The following is a 27,531-nucleotide window of genomic DNA, read 5'->3' on the forward strand; positions in this document are numbered from 1 at the left end:
TCAGCATTTTAAAGCACTGGAGTAGTTTGGATCTTGATCATAAATTGCAGGCCTATCAATATTTAGCAAGATATGATTTTGGATCTTTTAAACTTATTTAAAAATGCACAGGATTGCACCATCAGAACCTATAATAGTCTGACATTGCAGGATGATTTTCACACAGAATAGAAAAATGTTACTTTCTAGTCAAGGGCAAACCCTAAGAAACCCCTTAAGTGCCATTTATTCTGTTAGAATAAGGGTTCTTAGCTATCAAAGTGGACTATCACAATCCATGGAAAAACTGGCTTTTTCTGGGGTGTAGTGCGCACAAAATGAAAACACCTGGTAGAGTTCATTCTGCATTGTGTTAAAGGACGGATCCAAGTTATCTGTAGCCAACAAAAGCAAAATACAGAAGAAAAAGAGATACAAACATGGTTAAGAGCTTGAAATTACACAGTATTGAAGCCCGAACAGTAGTTGCCTCTCCTCAAGTACCAGGATAATTTTGGACTTAAAAGCTTAACCAGATTGGTAAGGGTCCTTGAATGAAGGACTGCATGGGAATCTAGGCTGTGGCCAGAGATTTCATACCATTTGTTTCCTTACATCTGCCAAGAAAATTGCATGTTTTTTGTCCATTTGAAGTATCTTTCATGGAAACCTGTAAATAAAACCTGGGAAATGTGGCAGAACAGAGACTCCTTTGATGCACATGGATGCCCATGTCTTTTTTTTTTTTTTTGTACAGATTCTTAGCATATGGTGCCCTCATTTTTCAGTTTGCTTTTGCTAGCTTTAAGCCACATGGCTGCAACAGAATAATTGTGTGCAAATAAAAATAGCAGCCTTTAATATGCCACAGCAAATGCATGCACAGGATCTGCACCCCAAATTCTAGAATTCAGCCCTGGCATTCATTAGTCTGGTTTAATACTTGGCCATTTTTAATCTTCAGATGAACAGGATGACTGAAAAATCCAACCACTTACTCCTGTTAGTCTAATGCTTCAATAACAATCACAGATGCAATTTACAAATGGAATGGGGGAAGGAAAGGAACCGAGCAAACAAACATCTGAGGATTTCATTGAACTGTGATAAAGTACTTTCATCTACATGGCTATCAGAAAAGTGTACAGCTCTACACACTATGTACATTTATTATACAGTTGCCTAGACATTGCCAAAAAGATTTTAGTAAAAGAGCAGTTAATTACAGCATTTCAATTTCCATTTCTGTAGGAACAATCATTTTTCTCTTATTTTCACTGGCTAAGTGTTCTTCAGTGAACATCCCCATGATATCTGTTTACTTCAGTACTTACACTTCAGAAAGCAACTTGGCTTTTTTAAAGCAATGCATTACAATCCAGCCAAAATCACATTAAAACCACCTTATTTCAATGGAATTGTACAGCAATTCCAAGCATTCTTTCTTAAAGCATTCTTGCATTGTGCTTCAAGCAAAGTTCTCAGAATGCCAGAATGGCTTATATATGAGCAATAAAAACAAGTTAGTCCTGCCTGCAGGTTTACAGTCTGAATCTTGCTTACAAGTGCTTGGCTGGAACAGATACATTTTTTAAAAAATGGATGATAGACATAGATACCAATCTCCAATTCCTCATTTTTTTTCTGTCTTTAAACAGTAAACCCTTCTTTCAGCCCAAACCCAAACTGAACAATTTGTCTAAAAATCAATTCTATTTAAAAATGCAAATGGCAAAACTTTGAACTTACCTATCGTTAAGAGAGCTTGACGAATCTAAATCCCTGAATTTGTCTAAGCTTTCAACTGTATCTGGCTTTTCATTTATTGAAAAAATATATCTATACATCCTTCTTTTTATTTTCAAGTACCTAAGGCTTAGAAATCTTTGATTCTTTGTATTTTCACTGCATAACAGGAAGAAAGAAAAATAAGACTCAGAGGGGTTAGACTCTGTTAAGAAAATCCTACACAAACCCCAGTGAACTAAATGTTTCCACATTTTTTTTGTATTTTTCATTCTTTCATTAGAGTCAAATTGATCTGAGTCAAGATTAAATCCAAACTCTTAAGATTTGATATATTTTAAAAACAGTAAAGATAATTTAGTTTAGATAGATCAGCTGTGTTACTGAATTTTGGTGGAACATACCACCTTGGAGAACCTAGTAAATTACAATTGCAGAATATTTTTTTTAATTGTAACTGGATAGTATCAACTCAGTATACTATTATGTACAGAGCTGTTGTTTAGCCATGCAGTCCAGACTAATCATGCAGTACATTAGGATCTGTAGTCCTTTTTGCAGAAAGGTTTGTTCCCCAAAATATTATCAATTTCATTCACAATGTGAGTTGTCATCTTTGGAAGAACCTGCAGGCAAAGAAACACATGTACTTTAACTAGTGTTGCTCTGTGATTTTGAAACACAGATTAATTGCAAAGGAACCCAAGAAAAATTGAATTCTGTAATGCCTTTAATCTTCATACAATGTCATTCTTTTTTGGTTTGTTCAATCCAACAGAATTTGAAGCTCAAATACTTTGGCTACCAAATGAGTAGAGAGGACTTATTGGAAACGGCGCTGATGTTGAGAAAGGTGGAAGACAAAAGGAGAAGAGGGTGGCAGGAGATGAGATGGTTAGATAATGTCAATAACTCAACATGAATTTGGGAAACTCTGAGAGGAGTAGAGAACAAGGGGGCCTGGCGTACTATAGTCCATGGGGTCACGAAGAGTCGTACATGACTTTTTTATTTTTATTTTTATTTTTATTTATTTTCAATTTATATACCGCCCTTCTCCCTGAGGACTCAGGGCGGTGCACAGCCAGAATTAAAAACATGAAATACAAATATTAAAAACAATTAAAATCTATATAAATTTGGCCCAAAATTTAAAAAAACCACAAACCAATTAAACATTTAAAAATTTTAAAAAATTTCTTCCTAAGCCAGCCCGGCTTGCTGGAAAAAGTGGGTTTTAAGGGCATGGCGGAAGGCACTGAGGTCTTGGATTCTCCTTATCTCTGAGGGCAGCTGATTCCAGAGGGTAGGTGGAACAGACTTAGTGACTGAACAACAACTAATCCCAAAGAAAGCCTTTGTACTTGCCTGTATGGCACCAAGATTTTCTATCAATTGCTCAGCATTGGATGATCCCAGGAGAACTGAACTCACACCTTCATTACGAAGACACCATGCTGGGAATATGAGAAGTACACAATACAGCATATATTAGGCACAGCATTTTAGAGTCGCCAATGGTAACATTAAATTGGCAGACTTAATTCTCGGAATTATGAGGCCTTTCCCCTCACCATTATTATTTTAGTGAAACACTTCTCAACTGCCTTTCAAAATTTCAGTCTTCCCATAGGTGAGTTCCGTATCATTTCAATAAGTTCATAAAAGCATGCATTATATTAAGAACGAACTCAGTAATATGTTAAAAACCAAAAGCAGTATATATATAATAAATGTTTAATGAAATTTTGAAGAAAACACATTTTAATTAAATTAAAATCAAATCAATTAATTTTAATTACCTTTCACAACTACCTAAATGTCAAAGGTTTCTGGTAAGTTGCAAAACTTGTATAGTATAAGGACTTTACAAAAAAAATCATATATGAAATATTTTCTTTGTAAGAATGAATATAAATTGTTAATATTACTTACAGCTTACCATTAATTTTTGTAGGACTTAATTAATCATGCACTTTATGTCACTGATCTCATGCAAATAACATCACTTGCCACTTTGATGCAGTTTTGTATTTCATGAACATTCATAAACATTACAATTTCATTGTAAATACCTATCAAAGCTAGTGTTCAGTATATTTGTGGTACTAAATAAGTAGCATGCTTATTCATGGGATATTTGCGCCATATCATATCGTTAACATAAATAGCAAAACAGCTTTTTCTGTGCTCGCATCTAATTAGCAAGATTCTATAACCTGGAATATTTGGTTGGATTCTGCTTTCATTTATCAGGTGAAGCATCTTTTGCTTCCTTAGTTTGCTTCTGCTACTGTTTTCTTTTTAAACTTTGTGGCTAGGGTTTTATTTGCAACTATGCTCTAACATCTTTGGCTGGGGTGGACCTGAACCTAGGTCTCCCCAGTTCTGTAACCATTAGAATATACTTATTTCAGTTCATTTTAACTCTGGCTGAAATTCATGCTTGGATTTTAAAATTGGCTATTAAATTATTTCAACACCAAAAGTATATTTAAATTAATTGGATTCAGGCTTAAAGGAGACCATCTCAATGAATGGGCTTGAAATCATGAGTAATTTAAATTTTCCTGTTTTTGATGAGCAATACTTAACCCAGTTAAATCTGGCTTTTAATGAAGAAATGGCAAGTTGTTAGCACTGTGTTTGATTATTCATTTTCCATTTTCTCTTGAATGGAGAGTGTCTCTTCAATGATGATAATGGATTATGACTTATAGCTACAGCTACACCCAGCCTAAGTATTCTTCCTGCTTCAGAAATATTTGCTCTATCATACATACAGTACATATAATATACACACATATTATTAACTTAAATATACACAATCAACATATATTTAATTGGGGTTGCAAAGCCTAAGCTGTCATTTTTTTCTCCCCTGCATCTTATCCTGGGACCTGGACAGCATTATCACTTTTACATAAGCGAATAAATGCCTACAAAAATAAAATGATGACATCACTGGGGAAAATTCTGCAAGGTATCAGTAACAGCTTGTCCCTTTACATGAGAACAAGCTCATAATGTCAACACAGTTAAGCATCACTGAGCACAGAGATAAAAAAAAATAAGGAACTGGGGGGGAGGGCGAACCCCCAAATTCCTTACCGACTGCTAGCTGAGGTAGTGTACATCCAAGGCGTTCAGCAATTGGGAAAAGTTCTTTCAGCTTTGATTGTTGTTTTCTTCCTTCCTCGTTCACAATTTTCTCCTTTAGCCATTGATAGCACTAGCAAATCAAAACACAGTAAAAGACAATTTAAGTCCACATGTCTGAATTTCAACTCCCAGAATTTCTACCTAGTTGCCACACTAGCTGAGAATTATATATTGACATTCGGCACATATAAGGGACACCACACTGGAGAAGCCTGGTTTATATCAGTCCTTAATTCTCACCATTTTGCTCATCACTGTTATTTCAAAGTTTTATCAGAAAATGTATGTACTATACATATACTAGCTTTATCAGAAAATGGGTTTTAACCATAGTGTGACTTTTCACTGATATCATTAGTAAAGATAGTTATACTAACCGTACAATGACCAGTAATCATGAATAAAATTGTTCTAATAAGAATGGTTGGAGGATGGGAGGTAAGTTTATTTCTATTTTGTATTTAACCCAATATATTTAATTCACATATTTAATCTGAGCCAAGCACAACAAAATCATATGTCTATTAATCTCTTGTGTGGAGCAGCCTATCTGCCTTAAAAGACCAAGCTGTGAAGCTGTAAAGACTGCTTTTGAATACACCACAATAATTGTCATGCATTGGGTCATCCTTCAAAATAGCAAACAACTTTTACACTGTTGCCAAGAAAATTGTCTAGACATGGGTGAAGTATCTAGACAAGTCTGTATGTCAACTGACAAGATTTCCAGGTTAGAAGGCATGTCTTTAATTACTTGGAGGAAAATGTTGAACTTTCACAACTCAAAGTGATGATGTGGTCAGACTAGGGCCAGAAGAGTCTGGTCACTGATGGTGCCAGTTCTAAAACAGGAGTTCTTTGTTTTACAAGTACTGTACACATAAGTACTTGTAAAAGTACACATAGTTGGATGAGATGAGAGAATTAAAAAAAAAAAGCAAAAATGAAAACAGGAATGAAGTATATTGAGTTGGAATGTTCTGTGAGTGGATGAATGGCCTGAAATAAGCCACTTTATATCAGTTATTTAGATGATTCAGACATGAGACAAATGTGAAGAAATGGAGTGGCAATAACATTTTTAAAAACATTGCTATGTTATGAGCTCAGCTATAATCCAATAAATGATAGGATGTTATCTAGTATAACATCAGTGGCTACCAGTAGACATTAATCTTAGACTGATACATGCATTTAATGCAGGTGCAATGATTGAAGAGACTGAGAAAGTCTATTGCAAAAGGCAAAATCTAAACTGCAACATCTAGAAACAACACAGTGCCATGAATGGGTGTTTAGAATTCAAAAACTTGCTAAATGGAAGATCCTGGAACTATAGTCAGATTCTTATTGAATAAATTTTGCTGGTCATTGACTGAATAAACATCATAGATTGACTGCTTGATTGACTGAATAAATGCAACAATACAAGTGAGATGGGCAGAGTTTTGCAAAGAAAATCTGTTTATTGCTGGATCTTGCTTCAAGCAACATAAACTCTACAAATGAATGTACCAAATGAACTGTATTGGAAAAACCTAGCTATATATTAATAATAGAAGAAGGAGAAGTGAAATCCAGTCAATCAGGACATTTTGTGATTCAGATTACTAGATCAAAATATAAGGATTAAACTTAAAAGTTCAAAGAAAAGGCACCTTATCAGAATATAAGAACAATGTAAGGAACAGATTCAGTATGCTTATGTGAAATTTGATGGGAAAAGAAACCCAGGGATGAAATAAGAGACAATGGGAAAGCTGAGGTTTCTTCTAGAGACAAGGATACGCATCGTCCTTTGTATTTATTTATAGTAAGTAGAAAACACATTGTAGGAAAATTCTCATGGTTATGGGGACAGTAGTAGTTCAGGACTCAGGTGAAACTCTTGTGAGACAGGTTGCCCAGGTAGCTATGGGGCAAATACCTTCAAGGATGCCCTTGATCCTTCAGGAACTCCACTGGCATATTTTCCTGAGATAATCCCACAAGCAAGAGGAGACCAAGTCATTGCTCCAACTCCTACGAAACAATCAAAGGGTGCAGAAACATTAAAATTAACACAAACTGTTTAAAAAACCCCCAAACAATAAAAGACCAAAAAACATTCATTTAAGAACAGTTACATCATTTTGAGATTTAGAAAATGTTCAGTCAGGAAAGAGATTAGGCATTTTTCAAAATAATGCAAAATATATAAAAATGAATATGGTTTTATCCCACTTTATGCAATCCCACGTGAGGAACCTCAAAGACCAGAATAAAGCAGTTGTGCAATTCATTGCCTATTTTATTGAAGAGAAATACCAGCCCTTCTCACAGAGGTTTCCTTCTTAGAAAGCAGATTTAGTTTGATCCGGTTAAGACACCGGTCTAGGAACCAGGAGATGTGAGTTCTATTCCTGTCTTAGGCGTGAAAGTTGACTGGGTGATTTTGGGCCAATCACTCTTTGCAATAGCAGCTAATATCTGTAGCTTGAATGTAGGGTGAGGGCGAAGATTTGTTCTCTGAGCTTGTGGGTTGGTTTCTGAATGTTTTGTTATCAGGCTAGGTCAGGGGTGAAATGCTCCCGGTTCGGTCCGGATCGTCTGATCCGGTAGTGATGGCGGCAGGTGGTTCGGAGAACCGGTAGCAAAAATCCCTGCGCGCCCCCCCCCCCATGCCCAGCTGAGCTGCACGATCATCAGAGCCTCATCAACCTCTTCCGATGAAAAAATGCTTTTAAAAGTAAAAAAAAAAAAAAGGCTTTGATGATCGCGTGGCTCAGCTGGGTGGTTAAAAAAAATGTTTTGAAAAGTCTCTGATGATCCCAGCTGAGTTCCCTGATTGGCAGAGAGGCATTTTTTAAAAAGGCTTTCCGACGATCCCAGCTGAGTTCCTGCTCGACAGAGAGGCTTTTCAAAGCATTAGAAAAAATGCTTTGAAAAGTTTAAAAAAAAAAGTTGGCCATGCCCACCCAGTCACATTACCCCCATCACCACCAAGCCATGCCCACAGAAACGGTAGTAACAAATTTTACATTTCACCCCTGGGCTAGGTATATCTTCAGTGGAGTTTAGGGGATGTCAGTGTTCTTCTATTGACTCATGACTCACAGCTGACCCATCACAAGACCCTCACTTGACACACCCACACCTGGAGCCCTTATAAACAGAACACTGACACTGACATCCTCTAAACCAGGGGTCTCCAACCTTGGCAACTTTAAGATTTTGCTGGCTGAGGAATTCTGGGAGTTGAAGTCCACAAGTCTTAAAGTTGCCAAGGTTGGAGACCCCTGCTCTAAACTCCACTGAAGATGTTATCTCGCCTGGTAACAAAATGTTCGGAAACCAACCCACAAGCTTGGAGAACAAACCTTCATCCTCATCCTACGCTCAAGCTACAGATATTAGCAGAGAATGAACCTTTACCCTCAATCACTCTTTCTCAGCCAATTCGCTTCATAGTGTAGTTACTATGGGGAAAATAGGAGGAGGAAGGAATATTAGGTATGAGTTATTTATAAAAACAATACAGGCGGGAATGAAACAAAATCTAATCTTAGACCTTTAAAGGAGTGAGAAAATGAACATCTGTAGTTTTGCTATATGATAGAAAAAAGCTGCTGCAGTTGTGAAGAAGCCTTGCTGTCAGTTCCTTCCGTGAATCGGGATAATTCTTCTAGGCAAAGATTAATATACCTGTGATAATGACTGAACAGTAGGGGACAGGCACTGTCGCTGAGTATACGCTTTGGACATAAAAAGGATTAATTTTTCATTCTTTTATGAAAGATGCTGCCCTGGTACATTACCTATCTTGTGGTATAATTCCGGCAACTGAACCTCAACTTTGTCTCTTTGGAAAAGATGATATTCTGCTTGTTCGCATACTGGTGGGATCAAATTAAACTGTCTTGCTACCGAATATGCTTCCTGTTGAGAATCAGCAGCAAAAGAAAAATACATTAGCAGGGAAAATTCCTCAGGCATAAAATCATACATCAATCAAAGCCACTGTTTTTCGTTCCTCGTTCAGGCGTATTTGCTAAGGATCTGACACTCGATTTACTTGGTGAATACATTAAAAATATTTTGAGCAATGAAAAAAAGCACCGCTCTGAATGATCTGATAGGGTTTGGGTTTTTTTTTTTTTTTAATGTACAAAAAACTGCAGAGAGCATTCTCTCATGGGTGACAAAACATCATTTGCAAAAATTTGTGCGCATTAAGGACAAAAAGTACATTATGTAGACAATTATATACAGTAGCTGCCACAAATGCACTTTGGCAATGTACAAATTGAAATAATAAATTAAAAAGCTACATTTTAAAAAGCAAGTGCAGCTTCGGTTGCTGGCTAACCATGTATGAAACAGTTCTTGAATTACAAAATGATTATAGGAACGTACAAATGAAGGAAAAAGGATGCACGATGAAGATTTAGGTCTATGTCAAGTTGATCGTGCATCTCACTGATGCATTGTTAATCCCTATAAACAGATGCCCTGCTGGTCATTCTTCTGGCCTTGGGGAACAAAGGAACGAGTCAACGTTTGGTCCAATTCCAATGTTTCTAAAATTTATTCAAAAGTGATAACATAGGAGATGTAGGTACTAATCTTTCAATATTTTGATGTTTTCCCACATTGAAAATTCAAGAGGAAAATATTTGATGGCAACATCGTGTACATAGCCCAAAAAAGTCAGACTATAGAAGCACAGCTGTTTCATGCCAGACTATTCTTAACGTATAATTAAATGTGAATTAATTGATTATTGTTCATTTCTAAAAAGCTAAATTACCATAATCTCCATGGCACTCCAGCGCGAAGTTCCCCAATACATTGTCATCCCCCGGTCAATCACATGTGTCATTGCTCGGACAATCTCTAAATCAGGAAAAAGGCAGAATTATGCAACACTAATAGATAAAAGCCAATATTTTCAATTTATGCAAGAGAAATGGAGTGCATATGATGGTGGCCCTGCCTTCTTCAATTACAAGCATCTTTCAGTTGATGGAGAAAAAATGAGGAAAGACTAAAGCTTCATGCTAACAGCTTTTTCTTCCTTCCGAGTAAGGAAGGATTTTATTCAGGATGGCTACGGGCCAAGTTGAATGTAGATGTATTGAAAGGGAAAGTGTGAAAAATCTTTTTAAAGGGTTCTTATGTAATATCTGTATATATATATATATATATATGAGATACCTGTTAGTGATATTCATTTATGAGAGAAGTGAACTACATACAGGGACATTCGCAACAGCCTTTCCCACTCCCTCAGAGGCCTGAAAGGGCCCATTTCCCAATTCCCAGTGGGACAGGAAGTGACTTTTGTGCTGTTCCCAGCCTCCAGAGACTCCTAGAGAGGGAAATGAGCCCTTTCAGGCCTCTGAGGGAGTGAAGGCTGTTTTTGCCCTTCCCAGATGCATAGAGAAGGTCTGGAGCCAGGAAAGAAGAAAAATGGGCCTACCTGGCCATCGCATGCCAGGAGTGGGGGGGGGGGAGGTTTGTGCACGCATGCATAGGGCAGGGCGCATAGAATTATGTGTGTGGGCATGTGCGCAAACCTCCCCTGCTCCCCCTCTCCTGGCACGCGATGGCAAAACGTTAGCCATCACTGATCTAGATGGTCCCACTCTGTTCTTGTTTAGAATGGCTATGAAAACCTGGATCTTCATGCAGGTTGTTCTGATCTGGGCTTCCCAAGAGCATGAAGCAGACTCCTTGTCCCGACAAAAACCCCTTTTTATTAAGTTACTGTGAATTCCTCTCATTCACATCCAGCAAAGTCTTTCAAGGGAAAATTTACAGTCACAGACCTTATCTGGCTTGGAGAGCTGCCAGGCTGATATCTTCAAAACTTGGCAAGAAATCTCTGAGAGTCACCAATTAGTTCACCAATTAAGTGAACTAATTGTCTCCTGCAAACTCCACTCCACTTTTGCTCCTCTTTTATTCCCTCTGGGAGGGGCCATTCACCGTCCACCTGTGGTCTTACTCCCAAGTCAATCCTTGTTCTTTAGCTGTTCCCTTAGTCTGGCAACTCTGCGCATGCACACACTGGGAACAGGCTCCAGCTGTTCGTCTACCTCACTGATGTCTGACTCTAAAGGCAACTGATAAGTGGCATCTGGCCCTGGCCCTGGCCCCCTCTCTGCCTCCAACGCAGAGCCCTCATCAGAGCCTTCCCCATGGTCCATGTTCCTCCCCAACCTCCTCACTGTCCGAATGGCAGGCAGGCCACAACACAGATCTTTGGTGAGGGAGAGTGAAACCCCTTACTTAATTCCCAACCAGTCTGTTATTTTTACCATCTTTTATCTAAAATTGGTTATATTGTATTTCCCTTGTTTTAGTTGTCCATCAGACACGACACAATTTTTCAGTGTCTTTCTGAAATGCAGTACCTGGAGCTGGGTGTAGTATTTTTAAATGTGGTTTAACACTGCAGAGAGGAACCGTTACTTCTCTTGATTTTTTGTTAAAAAAAATCCTTGAGGATTTTTTTGAGGGGGGGCAAATGTTGGTTATAGTCATCTTGAACTGCAATCCCAACAAGATTCCTAGATTTTCAATCTGAGAAATCATTTTGCCTTTTACCAACTACTCACTATGCGAATGGAAATGAACAGTCATGTTATTTAGGTAGAGTTTAGACCCGTGATGGTGAACCTATGGCACTCTTGCCAGAGGTGGCACACAGAGCCCTCTCTTTGGTTGCTGCTGTTCTGGTTTCTGGTGCACGCATGCGCGCCGGCCAGCTGATCTTCACATGTGCCAGAGCCCCGGAAACCCGAAGACCAGCTGGCTGGCATGCATGTACTCGCCAGAAACCCAAAGACCAGCTGGCTGGCGCATGCATGTGCACCAGCCAGCTGGCCTTCGAGTTTCCAGGGCTCCAGCGCGCCCGCATTCTGGTTTGGGCACTCAGTGCTGGTTTAGGCTCTTGACTTTAGGCTGTACAGAACAAGGGAGTAGCCCTTTAGCCAGATATTAGTATTAACTGAGCTATAAACTACATAACTAACTTTTTCATCTCTCTCTGTTTTAGTCTCTACTTTTAATTCTGAAGCTCCCCGTAAAATAGTTCAAGCATATTATATTGCACATTTTCACCTCTTCTTCTGTTGTCATCACCTCTTAGCCTCCACTCCAATTACAAGGATAAGGGAAAAAAATCCCTTCTGCTGTTACAGTACTAGACAATTTACTTTGCAATAAAGTTATCTGCTTACAGTAAAATTAATATAATAATGCATCTGAAATGACACATATACTGATTAATTGCCCTGCAACTATTTAATTTAAGAAAGGACAAAAAAAGAAAATGCGTTGTAGTGAGTAATATCAGCCTTAATGAGACCCAGCATGCCAGTAAAGCCACTGCTGATGGGGAAATCTATTCAATATTATTTCTACTAGCTCCTCATGTCATGGAACCTGGGCACTTAAGTAACCGTCTCATTCCAACTGCATTGACCTGTCCCACCAGGTCAAGGATGGAGGTGTGCTATGTTTCTTGTAGGTCAAGGAATATGACTGGTGGCATCTAAGAGGAGGGCCTTCTCAGCTGCTTGCCCCCCTCTTTGAATCATCTTACCCCTCACAGCTCCCACTCTTCTGGTTTTACAGAAGAGTGTTAAGACTTGACTATGCCAATTAGCAAGTGGGTCTAAGAGCCCTGGGGATGTCTGATGGCTTGAGGTCATTTCTGCTGCCTTGTTAACCTTTTAGAATGTTTGTTCGTAATCTTTGTTTGTAACCTTTTGCTTTTTTATTTTTCATTTAAAGTTTAACTTGTTCTTAATTCTGGTTTTTAATCTGGGCTTTTATTCATGGGTTTGTATGGTTTTTTATGATGGTGTTGTAAACCAGAATCACTGAGGTGAGATGAGTAGTATAGAAATCTAATCAATCAATCAATCAATCAATCAATAGTTGTTGTCTGAATGGTTATTTGGGAGAAATCTCATGGAGAACTGCATCTGGACTTTCAATCTGAAATTTAATCTAGAGATAATTTTCAAGCAACCACTAAAACTAGAGAGAATCACCATCAGACAACTAATGGCCCATCATCAACACAGTAATCCAACACCCTTAGACAATATTTGTCAGCCCTTTGAGGTAAGCCATATCAGGAAATAGGCACCATTAGAATAACTGGAATAATCTCTCACTTATTATTGTAGGATATAACAAGCAAATGTTGAAAACCTAACGAAGATTCACTGCCATACATCCCATGCCAAAGAATCAAATCAAGGAAATCTTAAGTTTCTTTCTCATTCCTTCCTCCCTTCCTGGTTGTAAACTGGTATTTACAGACTGGTCACCAAACATTTCTTCAATTCTAACTATGAACTTCTCTACAAGAAAGTACAGATAGTTTTCAACTTACAACCACAACTGAGCCCAAAATTTCCATTGAAAAATAATTGTGAATTTTGCCCCATTTTACCATTCTTGCCACAGCTGTTAAATGAATCACTACAGTTGTTAAATTAGTAACACAGTTGTTAAATGAATCTGGCTTTGCTTGTGAAGAGATCACAAAAGGTGATCACATGACCCTGGGACATTGCAACCAGCATGAATACATGCCAGTTGCCAAGCTTCTGAATTTTGATCATATGACCATAAGGGTACTGCAACCGTCATAAGTGTGAAAAACAATCATAAATCATTTTTTTTTAAAAAAAATTGTATTATTTATTGTGAACTGAACCCTAGACCTTCATTTAAATCAAGATACCATAATGCTTCAGGACATCTGTGTATTTAGAAATCTTGCTCTTCACATTTTTCTCTGCTTGCTTTCGGAGTTTCATAAACTGTTTCTTCTTAGTATAATGAACCTTGACCTTCTCTTTGCGCTTCTCTTCCAGAATGGCTGTGATGGCCTGATACTTCCACCCAACCTCATGGGCAAGGGGGCCCAAATAAGCAAACTTGCATGTGGGTTTGAGATTGACCACTTTCAGAGCAGCTGGGACAACCCTTCTCTTGCGCTTATCATAAAGTGGAGGGATGTCATCATCATCATAAGTCATTTCTTTAGGTGCTATTGTAAATCGAATGGTCACTAAATGAATGGCTGTAAGTTGAGGACTACTTGAAATGAATTTTTGAATAGCAAAACACCTTGTGAGGTTGGAACTCCCACAAAACTTCCCCAAAGAATGCCAAAAATATTGTTCTCATGTAAAATATCATGGAATCTCATATTGTTAGACTAAAATCTTACATGATTTGGCCAGGTCTTGATGTTTCAATCACAACATTAAAAAAAATTGGTAAGAAGCACTTCAAAAGATAATTGATCCCTGAAGCAGACAATATACATACCTTTCTGTTATCCTTTCTAGATCCTTACTTTTATAAAAATGAAAATAAAAATGAAAGATGATGCTTTGGCTTGCAAAGACAGATGGTAGACCATTGTTACTCCATATTGCTCCTCAAAGCTTGGAAATCAATGCCAAAAATCACAAAAAGACTGCATCTCACAGTTGTTTCAGCAGGAACAACAAGGGCATCAAACTGTTTAGACAAGAGGGTTGGTCTCACAACTGCAAACCCCATCATTTTGAATGTGTGCGTGACACCGATATACACACAAAAAGGGCAGGACTTGCATTGTGTGGTCCATCTGCCATCTTGCCATGGACACATATAAGGATGGATGATGGTCAACAGTTATTCTAATAATTATTACTTTTACTTATTTTGTTGGAGAAAAAAGAGATTAGGTTAATTTACATTTTGGGTGTTAAGTAAATTCCGTTGTATGGGTATACTATGTATACATGTACAATGACAATAACGTTATTAATTAATCAATTCCTATTAAGCAAAAAATGAAAGTGTGGCAACATTACTCATGTGGCAAAACTATTAAAGTTTCATAACACAAGAGGGCAGCATTGTAGAAAGAGTTAAATGGGATTTTTGGCGCATAGATTTTGATTCCTCAAGTACAAGGCAACTAACTGAACTGAGGAAAATACAAGTTATACAAACACCACAGTAGTGGGTTTGTACAAATCCTGTTTATTTAGATATGCAAAAAAAAAAACATGAATGAATTTCATTTGACAAAATCATAGAGCTTGGAAAGGCTATTTAAGCCATCAAATGCAACTTATTGCTTTGCATGGGAATCGCAATTAAGCATCAGTAACAGATGATTATATAACCTCTGTCTGTTCATTATGCCATGAAAGGAACCCACTATATCTTTGAATTATTAGATCAACCATAAAACTGCTCTCACTGTTAAGGAGTCTTTTCCCCCCTGCCTTGAATCCATGTTTCATGGATTCTATCTTCTCTTTTTAAACCTGACCTACTCCTTCAATTCCTTTTAATAAAATTTAAAACCCTTGTTAGAATTTTGCCAGCTATGCTGTCTCTTATGTGACTGTTGTCTAGGCAGCATCTCTTCACCCCATCTCCCACATGCCATTACACAAGCTAAGATTGCACCCAAACATAAACAAGAATTGCTCTTTTCCAGAGATCATTCTGGATGAGAAGGCACTTATGCTGAACAAGCAGATGCACAATTTCAGGATCCTTTCGAATTCATAGTTACTGCTAAGTTGCCAAATGGAAGTCATGTCTGGGGAAAGTTTCCCTATCTTCCACTGATGTTTCAGTTGCAGCCCTAACTGGAATCAGAGACCTGGTGAGGGTAACCAATGTCCTAATTATCTACTGCAGTTCACTCCACACTGGATTACTTCTGAAAACTACTCAAGATGTAACTGCTGCTACATTGTGATAAATGGCTTGGTTCCCATGTGCTTGCAGGATTGGCTTCTCTTTGTAGAAATGATTGATCTAGCCCGTTTGAGTTAGCTTCTAGATATTGACTGATTCACTTGGTACAGATATGAATGGTACAGATCCCAGTTCACATGTAATGAAGTTGGTAGGTGAAGAAAGACTTGGCTTTTCTGTGATGATATTCTCTCTTTGGAGAGTAGATCAGTGCCAAATCTGGTTTCTTTTTGATGGGAGGTCATTGTCAACTCGCAAAGCATCCCTGGCCTGCTCTCAAGTTGCTACAGGCAAGGGGAATGGGAAACCGACAAAGCAACACGGCAGCCAAAGACAGGAGCACATTCCAGATGTATCTTTCTCAAGGCTGTCACCCAGAGTTACCCATAGCAACCGGAAGGGAGTGATCTCTACAATCTGTTAAATGGCTCCGTTGGCGAATGTGATTGATGACACACCCTGGGGGGAGGGGGGAAACAGGGTCATGATTAGGGCCGTAAATTACATGGGGTCAGAGTTGGCTTCATTTGGGTATGTGCCGACATGGAGCTCCTAATAAATAGCTGGATTTCTTTTGAAACTTGGCTCAAGACTAATTATTTAATTAGGGCATCTGTCGGAACCCTGACAGTCATAACTGCTTTATTCCAAAAGACTTTTGGGAATGGATGATAGCTGGCACTATCTTGTGCTGTCAGATGGCTAAAACGATAGCTATTGTTAATTTTACTTTTTACTGAAATCATTTTATGCTTTTAATCTGTATTGTTTCTAGGTTTTTATTGTTGTAAACTACCAAGAGTCTTTCTGATTCTGGTGGCATAAATAAGTGTGAAAATGAAACCCAGATAGATGGACCATTACTTCAGTTTTGATGACAAATTAGATTCCTTTATTAACCGGAGGTGTAGAATAGTTTTCACGGTGCTTACAGCTTTGTCCTTCAATGCCATTATGTTTGATTCTATATCTATCTAATCTACTCTATGGCCTATATTCTCGGATAGGTTTCCAAGATTTCATGTCGCCTACTATCACGTTGTCATCCTTTTAACTGAGATGCCAGAAGCTGGAGGCAAATCATGTGATTTATCACTAAGCAGCAGAGTTTGAGAACTGACTTGGGAGGCATACATTGCATGATTGTAAACCTCACCCCCTCCACTGTTCTATAAATACCAGTATATTGAAATATGATTTTTTTTTAAAAAAGCTAACCAATTCATACCAAGAACTTTCCATTAAAAAAGGAAAAGAACTAAAACAAGTTTAACTTTCCCAGTTTCCTAACTGTCTTACTCATCATCACCAATTACCAATTGGTTGACAGCACAGAGGATAAATACAGTAGAACTTTTTTTTTTGGCATCACCATGATTCTTTTCATAGTAGAGTTTGGTTTTTAATATTTAAGGCTGTGTTCCTTTAGGCATTAACCCCTTCAAAAAATTATTTGGATGAATAATCAAATATGCGAAACATATGTATATTAGTTTTTATCAGATCTTTAGTGAGGTATGTGTTAAATAGGCTGATATCTTTCAAATCACTTTCCTGTTTTTCAAAGTAACCCTAGATACCGCAATTAGCAGAAGTATCTCTCCCATAAACTCTAACTTTCATTTCAAAGTAGTTTCAGCTTAAAGTGGGCAATCTTGGGTGTGGGAGGAAGGTATGAGGGACTCATTTCCTTTTTTGAAGTGTGCTGAAGTCCTTTTTTTTTTTTTTTATTTGATTTATATGCCGCCCTTCTCCAGAGACTCAGGGCGGTTTACAATGCGTTAAGCAATAGCCTTCATACTTTTGTATATTTATACAAAGTCAGCTTATTGCCCCCACAAACTGGGTCCTCATTTTACCTACCTTAGAAAGAATGGAAGGCTGAGTCAACCTTGAGCCTGGTGAGATTCGAACTTACAGTAATTGCAGACAGCTGGTGTTAATCACAATGCTTTTAGTCTGCTGAGCCACCAGGCCCTTTCTTCCTTTCTTTAAAGGGTCAGCAGGGTTAGGTAAAGGTAAAGGTTCCCCTCGCACATATGTGCTAGTCGTTCCCGACTCTAGGGGGTGGTGCTCATCTCCGTTTCAAAGCCGAAGAGCCAGCACTGTCTGAAGACGTCTCCATGGTCATGTGGCCGGCATGACTAAACACCAAAGGTGCACAGAACGCTGTTACCTTCCCACCAAAGGTAGTCTCTATTTTTCTACTTGCATTTTTTATGTGCTTTCGAACTGCTATGTTGGCAGAGGCTGGGACAAGTAACGGGAGCTCATCCCATTAAGCGGCACTAGGGATTTGAACCGCTGAACTGCTGACCTTTCGATCGACAAGCTCAGCGTCATAGCCACTGAGCCACCACATTCCTGTGCCATATACATAAGCCATAGTAGGATTAGGAATAGGTGATAAACGTGTATAGTAAAAAATACACAAACAAATTAATAATCACCCCATTTAGTAATAAATATGAGAATATTAGGGGTCCCAGAAGAACTTTAGTAAGCCATAAAAGGCCAGTAGGCAAACACATGGAGTGACAAATCCATTTATATAATGGAGTATATACATACATACATACATACATACATACATACATACAAACAAACATACTTTCATGCATGCATACAATTATATAAAAGATAGAATCAGAAACCTACAATAGCAGTCTAATTTGGATCTTATAAATATTCTGGTTCTGGCTCCTTTGTTGCATCTTATTTATTTATTTTTTATTGTATTTGCAATATTTATGTAGCCACTCATTTTATACTGAACTTTTATGAAAGCGTCCCCTGAAAAGTTATAAACTATGCAATGGTGCAATAAAACAAAATAATAGTGATATATAGTTGTAAGCAGCAACCATATCTTCAAATATAGCCTGGTCAGAGACAATGGTTGACTTAAGGGTTCTAGCGTGAAAGACATCCAGAGAGAGAGTAGGATGTAAATTGTACGTTTGTGTTGGTGTAAACATCTGCCACTTCAAGAGAGTTTTCTCAGTTTTCATCAGTCTTTTCATTACATATTGAATGTGTGTGTTCAGAAAGCAGATGGAGCTAGCTGCCATTGCAAAGAGAAAGGATGGAGAACCTCATGGGATAAAATGGGAACTTAAAGTTCTTGCAAAGCTTGAAGCTCCTATTTTTCTTTTGAACCCCCACCCCCCAGCCCAAACAAAATAAGGCAAAGCAAGTTCTGTAAAAAGCCACAAACAAAATAAGGCCTGCAAATTTGATCCTCTACTACTCTGTGAAATCTGAAAAGGGAAGGCAGATTACGCATACCTGAGCTAGGCTAACTCAATTTATCCTACAAGCAAATCAAATCTCATTGCTGAGCAGGGCCGGATTTAGATGAAAAGAGGCCCTAGGCTATTCCACTTATGAGGCCCTTTCACCTATAGTGAAAGTGTAATTTTAATTTTGCTAACAATTTGAATGTAGGCCCCTCTTGATCTTGAGGCCCTAGGCTGAAGCCTAGTTAGCCTATAGGAAAATCCGGCCCTGTTGCTGAGTTATTTGTTACACAGGAGAGATACTATCCAGGCTCTGGTGTTTCTTGCCTCCTTCCATCTCTGTCCTAGAGGTATGAATGAGATTTAAGGAATTTCACTCAATTATCTTAGTAGAAAACTCAACACCTGATTGTTACAGATTATCTGTTGATGAAGTTAGGCAGCATGGCTCTTAATTGCAAAGGTTTGGTATAAATCAGCACAATAAAGAAATGGCCACCCACCCACCCACCCCAACCTCTCCTCATTTAAAAAAAAGATTTATCCAAAGGACTGTAACTTTGGAACTTTGTTTATCATGCATTCAGAATGACATTAAGTATAGAGTTGTCATGGAAACTCTACAAATGGTAGGATGGCAATGAATTAGCTCTAGGTTTTTGTTTTTTGTTAATATACATATTCTTTTGGAGAAATGCAAGAGTTACTCCAAACAAAGAGCATTAATGATTGCAACCACAATCTTTACATTTTTATTAGGAAGAAGGCAACAGCATTTGCAATCAACATGTTAACACAAGAATTTGTTTAGGTACACATCTGTATGCATATGCACACATGTACACATATGCATACAGGTATATATGCTTAAACATTATGTGTAAGAGTTGGGAGATTGCCTAAGGCCATCATTTCTCCTACTCAACTTGCCTCCATTCACGGCTAGAACATGATCCCTGATAACTTTGCCAGCAAGGCAAAGTTAGTTCCAGTATAGCACTGGATCTTTGTCATAACAGAAAGAAAATTTGGAAGTCACGTAGAAAAGCTAACCAGCTGATTGACTGACTGATTGAAAATGAAGAGTCTTTGAAACTCCAGCTAGAACCGTGATGGCGAACCTATGGCACGCATGCCACAGGTGGCACTCAGAGCCATATCTGTGGGCATGTGAGCGTTGCCCTAGCTCAGCTCCAGCATGCATGCATGCGCTGGCCAGCTGATTTTCGGGCCTTCCAGGCTCACAGGAAGTTGGGAAACAGCCCGTTTCCGGCCTCTGGAGGGCCTCCGAGTGTGTGTGTGTGTGTGTGTGTGTGTGTGCCGTTTTCGCCCTCCCCAGGCTCCAGAGGCTTTCTTGAAGCCTGGGGAGGGCGAAAATGGCCTCCCCCCCGGAGGCCCTCCGGACACCAGAAATGGCCCATTTATCAACTTCCAGTGTGCCCAGAAGGCCCGAAAATTAGCTGGCTGGCGCACACATGCATGCTGAAGCTGAGCTAGGGCAACGCTCAGTTGAGCTAGTGAAATGCAGGTGCGGGGGTTGGGGCACAGGGGGGCATTGAATTATGGGTGTGGGCACATGAGTGTGCAACCCCCCCGCGCTCTCCCTGCTTTTGGTATGCGATGGCAAAAAGACTAGCTATCACCGAGCTAGAACATAAACCAGTATAACATAAAATACGTTTTGGATCCAGTATGAAAGGAATGATTCAAATAATGTACAGCCACCATATCAGGGCTGCAAAAATCCAAAGAGCCAATAGAGGGCAGTAAAAAGGTAAAGAATACTCTTAACACTCTGCTCCCATCAAGTGGTTCCTTGGATTAGGGCAGCCCAGAGATGATAAAGTATAAGTAAATTGACCAACACTAAACTTTGTTTAAGAGAGTGTGACTGATATCAAAAAGTTAGGCTGAATAAGTTTTGATAGAAAATACCAAGACATAGGCCGAAAAGTCAAGAAAACATCCCAAAAGGTGGCAGGGACATGCAGTTGTGGCTGTCCCAGTTGTCATCGCTAGGCAAATCCAATGTAGTTGCAGCATTCTGCAGACATGTGATTGACCTTTGAGACCTCCTGCCAGCTTCCCCATTAACCTTGCTTGCCAAAAGCTGGTAGTGAAGATTACAAATAGCGATCTTGTGACTGCAGGATGTTGCAACATCACAACTGCAAGCCTTGAATCACTATCGTGCGACTGCAGAATTATTATGACAGCCGCAAGGATCTGTCATAGTCCTCCTCATTTAACACTGCTGTAACTTCAAACCATCGCTGGACAAGTGGTTGTTCCATGGGACCACCTGAAATATCTGCACCTTAATGTTCCATGTATATATCTTAACATGATGAAACACAGTGTTTCCAATTGTCCCCATCATCTGAGAACATCAAAACCAGTGATGGCGAACCTTTTTGGCACCGAGTGCCCAAACCGGAACGCACATGCATGTGCATGTATGTGCACACGCCGGAGCACCAGAAACCCAAAGACCAGCTGGCCGGCACGCACATGCCTGTTTTTTGGCTGGTTTTGGCCATTTTCCAGCTGTTTTCTGGGCCATTTTCAGGGCCGTTTTTGGTCCGTTTTCTGGGTTGTTTTCAGGCCCTTTTTTGGGCCAGTTTTGGGGCCATTTTCTGGTGCTCCGCCGCCCGCGAAGACCAGCTGGCCAGAGTGCATGTGCATGCCAGAAACCAGAAGAGCAGATGGCGATGACGCACATGCCCACACATGCCATAGGTTCACCATCACAGATCTAGACTTCTGAACCCTGAAATATTGAATCGGGCAATTCACCCAGCATTCTTTACAGGGATATAAAGCTATAAAGCTGTCTCGTCAAGGACAGGATAATGGGAGTAAGAACTATTATGTCTGAAAAAGAAGAGCAATCTGAACATAGACAAAAACTATTCTCCCAAGCTTCATTAAAAACCTACATGTACCTCTAAAACAGTACCAATTATGATGCCATTAATATTTCCCTCACACAATAGAAAATAAGACCTTACACAGATGCTCCTCTCCACTGCAAGGGAATCATAGCAACATTGCTCACATCAGCAGTCATGGAGTAGGAACATTTCCAAAAGACAATGATGCGAGAGGTGTAATTATCACAAACACCATGTGGAGTTCTTTGCATTTTCTTCTTCATTTTCCTAATATGAGTCTGTGAAAGGTTAGCTTCCCACAAACTAGTTATTCTCCTGTCTATTTAGGATGTGAACAATGGCTTTGTCCTCCATTAGTTCTTCTTTCTGGGTCCAAGATTGTCTTACAGCCTCTCCGCTGATACAGTTATCACAACATCCCTGAGCTAGCCCCTTTTTTTGGTCCATGAATCCTATCATTAAGAAGGAGGAAATCAAGAGTTGGTGCTTGAAAATAATACAAAGTTAAAGAAAGGGGGAGGAGGAAATCTGAGAATGATCAAAGTCACACATACTACTGACCAGTAGTTAATGTTAAGAGGATGCAAGTTCCTGACCAACTTGCATCCACTTAATATTACAAAAGTAAATAGTAAAATGAACAAAATAAAATTATGGATATAAAAGTGAAGTGTGTGTGTCTGAATTTGCCAGAGAAGGGAGAAATTCCAGCAAATTGAATTGTTTTAGCTTAGGCTTTGTACAGCTGGGGGTTTGGAGGGGTTTGGGAGAGCCTCTAGCTAAGATTCTGTGCAGTTCAGAGAACCTCCAAATCCCACTCCTGGCTGGTCCCACCCACCCTGCCCGACCCCTCCCAGGAGTCCCCACGCAGCCCATTTTGGATGCAGGTAAGTTCAGGGCTGACTAGGCCACACCCACCATGGCCACGCCCATTCAGCAACCAGGTAGAGAACCCCCTGCTAAAAATTTTGAAGCCCACCCCTGGCTTTGTATGAACCCCACAACTACTGTTTGTAAAACATCTGTGAAACAGAACAATTGTGATTTAATCAATAAAGCATTGCCAGTACGATAATAGGAACCAAACTTGTACTTACAAATATAACAGGCATAATTATACTAATATAATTATGCTTGCTAAATTAAAAAAGGACTCCTTCTAGCCTGATACCTCAAATGTTTTGAGTTCTTAAACTCCCCATCAAGCATTAGAGTTGCATTCTCAAAACATCAAGAGAATGTTATCTTGAGTTTTCAATATTTTTCTAGATTTCCTCATCCATTTTTTTTCTAGCCAACAGTATTGTAAGATGGACTGAATTGCGAGACATTGATTGGCCCAAAAAACCCCCCCGCAAAGCAACTGAAATTTATAATATAGATACTCAGAGATATCTCCCAATCCCACTTTTATCTGTTTTTTTTTTTTAAAAAAAAATCATTAAGGTTTGGTCACATTTGTAATATTTCGGCTCGTTACAAAACAATATATATTTTGAGAGACTGGCTTGAACATGCAATCTTTTAATTCTTCTGCAAGCTTATACAGCCTGTGTGATATACAAGCAGTCTTGGTTTAGTGATTGCAATTGGTAATGGCAATTTGGTTGTTAAGCAAAGAGGTCACTAAGTGGGAAAAAAATCACATAACTGCAACTGAGCTTATGATTTTATTTAACTTTCCTTTGCTTTCCGTTATCAGAAAGATATAGCAATAGGAATAGCACTTAGACTTATATACCGCTTCACAGTGCTTTACAGCTGTCTCTAAGAGGTTTACAGAGTCAGCAGATTGCCCCCAACAATCTGGGTCCTCATTTTACCAACCTTGGAAGGATGGAAGGCTAAGTTAACCTTGAGCCTGGTGAGATTCAAACTGCTGGCAGCCGGTGATCAGCAGAAGTAGCCTGCAGTACTGCACTCTAACCACCGCGGCTCATTGGAGATATGACTCATTGGGCTCACCCATTTGGGCTGGGTGAGCCCAAATGGCAGAAAGATTTCCTGGAACTCAACTCATAAGAGGTTGGGTAAAGAGATAAATCTTGTAGCCCTTTTTCCTCCACCCCCACTCTTACCCTTTAAAAGGCTCAGCCCACCATTGGAATAATTAGCAAGAAGAGAATTGATATTTGTATTTACATTCTTTGGAGAGGAAGGGATTACAAGACAATAAACAGTCACACAATAGGGAATACGTACTGAAAAGAATGTGCTAGTGCTGACTGTTTGCCTTAGGAGGCAAACAAAAGTCTTTAATGTGAAACTGATTAGGTCTTGTCAATTTCAGGCAACAGCTGTGAAGGCTAATTAAGGTCACAGAACTGAGCTTGTTAACTTGCAGTTAGCACATTTTAGGGAAGAGCTGTGCTAAGGAGAAAAGCAGTTCAGGAGGAGACAGCTTGTTTAGGCAATGATTCTGCTTTGCGGGGGGGGGGGGGCAAAAAGAAAATGGGTCACACACAGGACAACATGTACCAACTGACTGTAATGGTGAACATGTGAACGAAGAGGGCAGGGGTGAAATCTAGCAGGTTCTGACAAGTTCCGGAGAACCGGTAGTGGAAATTTTGAGTAGTTCGGAGAACTGGCAAATGCCACCTCTGGCTGGTCCCAGAGTGGGGTGGGAATGGGGATTTTGCAATATCCTTTCCCTGGAGTGGGGTGGAAATGGAGATTTTGCAGTATCCTTCCCCTGCCACGCCCACCAAGCCACACCACGCCCACCAAGCCATGCCCACAGAACCAGTAGTAAAAAAATTTGAATTTCACCACTGGAAGAGGGTCTACAACTCGCTGCGTCCAACTCACCCCAACCAACTTGTTGTGGCCAACTCACTGTGGCCAACTTGCCACAGAACAACTTACCATGGTCAGCTCGCCATGGGACAACTCACTGCGGGACACGAGTTACACTAATGTTGAAGAAATAGTTGAATAGAAAGGATGCCAAAGGAGGGACAAAATGAAATGTGAATGACAAAAATTAAAATAATTTAAAAATATATTTTTTTAAAAAAATTAAATTGAATTGTTGAATTGTCTCGCAACGAGTTGTCCCATGGTGAGTTGGCCATGGCGAGTTGTCCTGCAGTGAGTTGGCCCTGGTGAACTGGCCAGCTGAATTGGCTGTGGCGAGTTGACCGTGGCAAGTTGGTTGCAGTGAGTTGTCCCATTCCAGACCAAGAGACAAAGATGCTGCAAAGGTCATAAGGTCATTGATTACAAAATTACTTTTCCATTACCATCATAACTGAATGGTCGTTCTCCAAGGCAATTGTTAAATGAGGACCACCTGTATTGGTTAAGCAGCTGGATTAGGACCAAGGAGACCCATGGAAGGGTATGCTCTCTTAGACCAACAATCCCTGAGATAATCCCTAGTGTTGTGGTGATAAAAAAGAAAAAAAAAGATTTTCTAGTTAGCTGCCTTGAGCTATCGGGAAAAGATGAGATTGACATCTAATAAATAAATAAAAAATGAAATGAAATAAAAGAAATTGACTTTTTAATAGTAGTGGGATTTAATCAAAAAAGAATTCCAACAATGTGATACTGTGAAAAATTAACATCATTGCTGTTCAGGAGAATGGTAATTGGCTTTCCTTTTAGCCAGTTGAGGAATATATTCTTGGAAGTTCTTGTAGCATGACATTTCGACTAATGATCAAAATTTGAATTAATGAACTGTCAGGAAAGATTGAATGTAAAATACAGAACAACACAAAATGAAGGGGGAACGAAGTGGTCCATGGAATTTATTGTTGTTGAAATTAGACTGTGGCTTCAAAACAGAGTAGACTGGCATATCTTGTTAGCCTAATTAGTGAAATATGAGGATATCAAATCATGCAGTTCACCAAAGCGTATGCCTTTAAAATTTGTTGGTCAGAAAAGGTTTTATTAGACACCTGGTTTCTTGACATCCTAAATTAAAATTATTCTCTTCCTACAATAACTCCCTTTTTACAACCCTGTAATCCCTTCATTCGGGGTAAAGTTGGGGTGACTGGATGGAGCTGAGCATTTACTGGCTGGATGCCCTTCCTGACACCTACATGGAGTTCGCAGCAGAAATTTTCTCTTTGCACTCCGAGAAAGAAACATCTGCTGCTACCCAGAATTAAACTCTCAACTTTTTGAGTGGGAGGCAAGTGTCTTTACTGCTAGGCCACTGTGCTGCTCCTACTCTCTTCCTACAATGAGGAAAACGAATAGAATAGAATAGAATAGAATAGAATAGAATAGAATAGAATAGAATAGAATAGAATAGAATAGAATAGAATAGAATAGAATAGAATAGAATAGAATAGAATAGAATGCAGAGTTGGAAGGAACCTTGGAGGTCTTCTAGTCCAACCCCCTACTTAGGCAGGAAACCCTACACCACTTCAGACAAATGGTTATCCAACATCTTCTTAAAAACTCCCAAGGACTAGATAATTATTAATAGGATATTTATTGTTCATTTATTTGGAGGCTGAGCATTTTCCTCTCTAATACTTGTTTGATTTAGATGTTTATAGCTCGCAATTACTCAGTTCTTTGAATGCATCCTAGACAAACTATAATTTTTATGTTGGTAAAAGATGAAAGGGTTTTGGCTAATTTTGTACTTTTTTTTTTTAATAAAGGGATTTATTTTATCTTGTTTGAATTGAGACTTGTGGACACATGCCCATTGACCAGGCCACATGACTTCTGGGTTTGGGGGGAAATAATGAGCACAGTTGAGAAGTCGATGCTTTTTGTCCTGCACCAATTTTCATAATAGAAAAGGAGTAGCATAACCTCATTCGTAACTGGAGAGGGTTGAACAACTGAGACCAATGCATTTTCCAAGTCAGCTTGTCAGGTAACAGGAAGGCAGTGGAAGAATTCCTAGTGGGGGTAGGATGAAAATGTAATACTTTACAAAAGACCTCTCTGTGGGATCTGCTATTTTTTTCAGAGAGCTCTTTTATATTTCATCTAAAGAAGTTCATGGTTTCCTTGTGGAATAGACAATAACATTATTGAGGAATGAACAATGAGCTGAAGAAAAGCTGAGATGGTGACCACAAGTGGCAAATTATATGTATCCTTTACTATTGATACTGCATATTTCAGTTTAACATGGGGAAAAATTTATTCAGTGAACTGTAAAGAAAACCTGGTAGAAGGAATTGTTCCAAATTATCTTCATCAACCTACAGGTTGTCCTTGCTTAACAACCAGTTGTTTGGTTAAATAATAACAACAATAATAACTTTATTGTCATTGTATGTGTATACACAGTATACCCATACAACGAAATTCACTTAACATCCAAAGACCAGGTCCAACACACATAACAATCTCGTCTGGACTATTGTAACGCTCTCTACATGGGGCTCCCCTTGGGGTACACCCGGAGGCTCCAACTGGTGCAGAATGCGGCCGCGCGGGGGATTATGGGAGCGACGGGGCGCTCCCATGTGACTCCTCTCCTGCGCGAGCTGCATTGGCTTCCAGTGGACTTCCGGGTGCGCTTCAAGGTGTTGGTGATCACTTTTAAAGCGCTCCATGGCTTAGGGCCAGGGTACTTACGGGACCGCCTTCTGCCACCAATAGCCTCCGGCCGGTTCGCTCCCACAGAGAGGGCCTCCTCAGGGTGCCGTCGGCCAGACAATGTCGGCTGGCGACCCCCAGGAGGAGAGCCTTCTCTGTGGTGGTCATGATCACATGACAGGTGCTTGGCAACCAGCTCACTTTTA

General features: G+C 39.4%; 2 protein-coding genes across 4 annotated transcripts in view; both read right to left on the minus strand.

Annotated features, from left to right (window-relative positions):
• Nucleotides 1-2,261: 2,261 nt before the first annotated feature.
• Nucleotides 2,262-27,531, minus strand: part of KCNAB1 (potassium voltage-gated channel subfamily A regulatory beta subunit 1) — a 176,997-nt gene continuing 151,727 nt past the window's right edge. For all 3 annotated transcript variants that reach the window (XM_070946576.1, XM_070946575.1, XM_070946574.1), the window contains 6 exons: nucleotides 9,677-9,762; nucleotides 8,685-8,805; nucleotides 6,815-6,909; nucleotides 4,837-4,957; nucleotides 3,094-3,182; nucleotides 2,262-2,351 (listed from right to left, as the gene is read on the minus strand). In XM_070946576.1, the coding sequence (XP_070802677.1) occupies nucleotides 2,262-2,351; nucleotides 3,094-3,182; nucleotides 4,837-4,957; nucleotides 6,815-6,909; nucleotides 8,685-8,805; nucleotides 9,677-9,762 (602 nt within the window). The remainder of the gene's footprint in view (nucleotides 2,352-3,093; nucleotides 3,183-4,836; nucleotides 4,958-6,814; nucleotides 6,910-8,684; nucleotides 8,806-9,676; nucleotides 9,763-27,531) is intronic.
• On the minus strand, nucleotides 13,579-13,931 carry RPL13A (ribosomal protein L13a). Its single transcript, XM_070946448.1, has one exon. It carries the CDS (start codon nucleotides 13,929-13,931, stop codon nucleotides 13,620-13,622), a length of 312 nt encoding a protein of 103 aa, XP_070802549.1. The 3' UTR covers nucleotides 13,579-13,619.

Source organism: Pituophis catenifer, unplaced genomic scaffold (assembly GCF_029215685.1).
Source record: "Pituophis catenifer annectens isolate HBS135680 unplaced genomic scaffold, rPitCat1.0.hap2 SCAF_6, whole genome shotgun sequence".
In the NCBI taxonomy this organism is placed as follows: Eukaryota; Metazoa; Chordata; class Lepidosauria; order Squamata; family Colubridae; genus Pituophis; species Pituophis catenifer.

Excerpts from the sequence above, each read along its gene's own strand:
- RPL13A (XM_070946448.1), bottom strand. The coding sequence starts at position 13,931 with ATGACTTATGATGATGATGACATCCCTCCACTTTATGATAAGCGCAAG.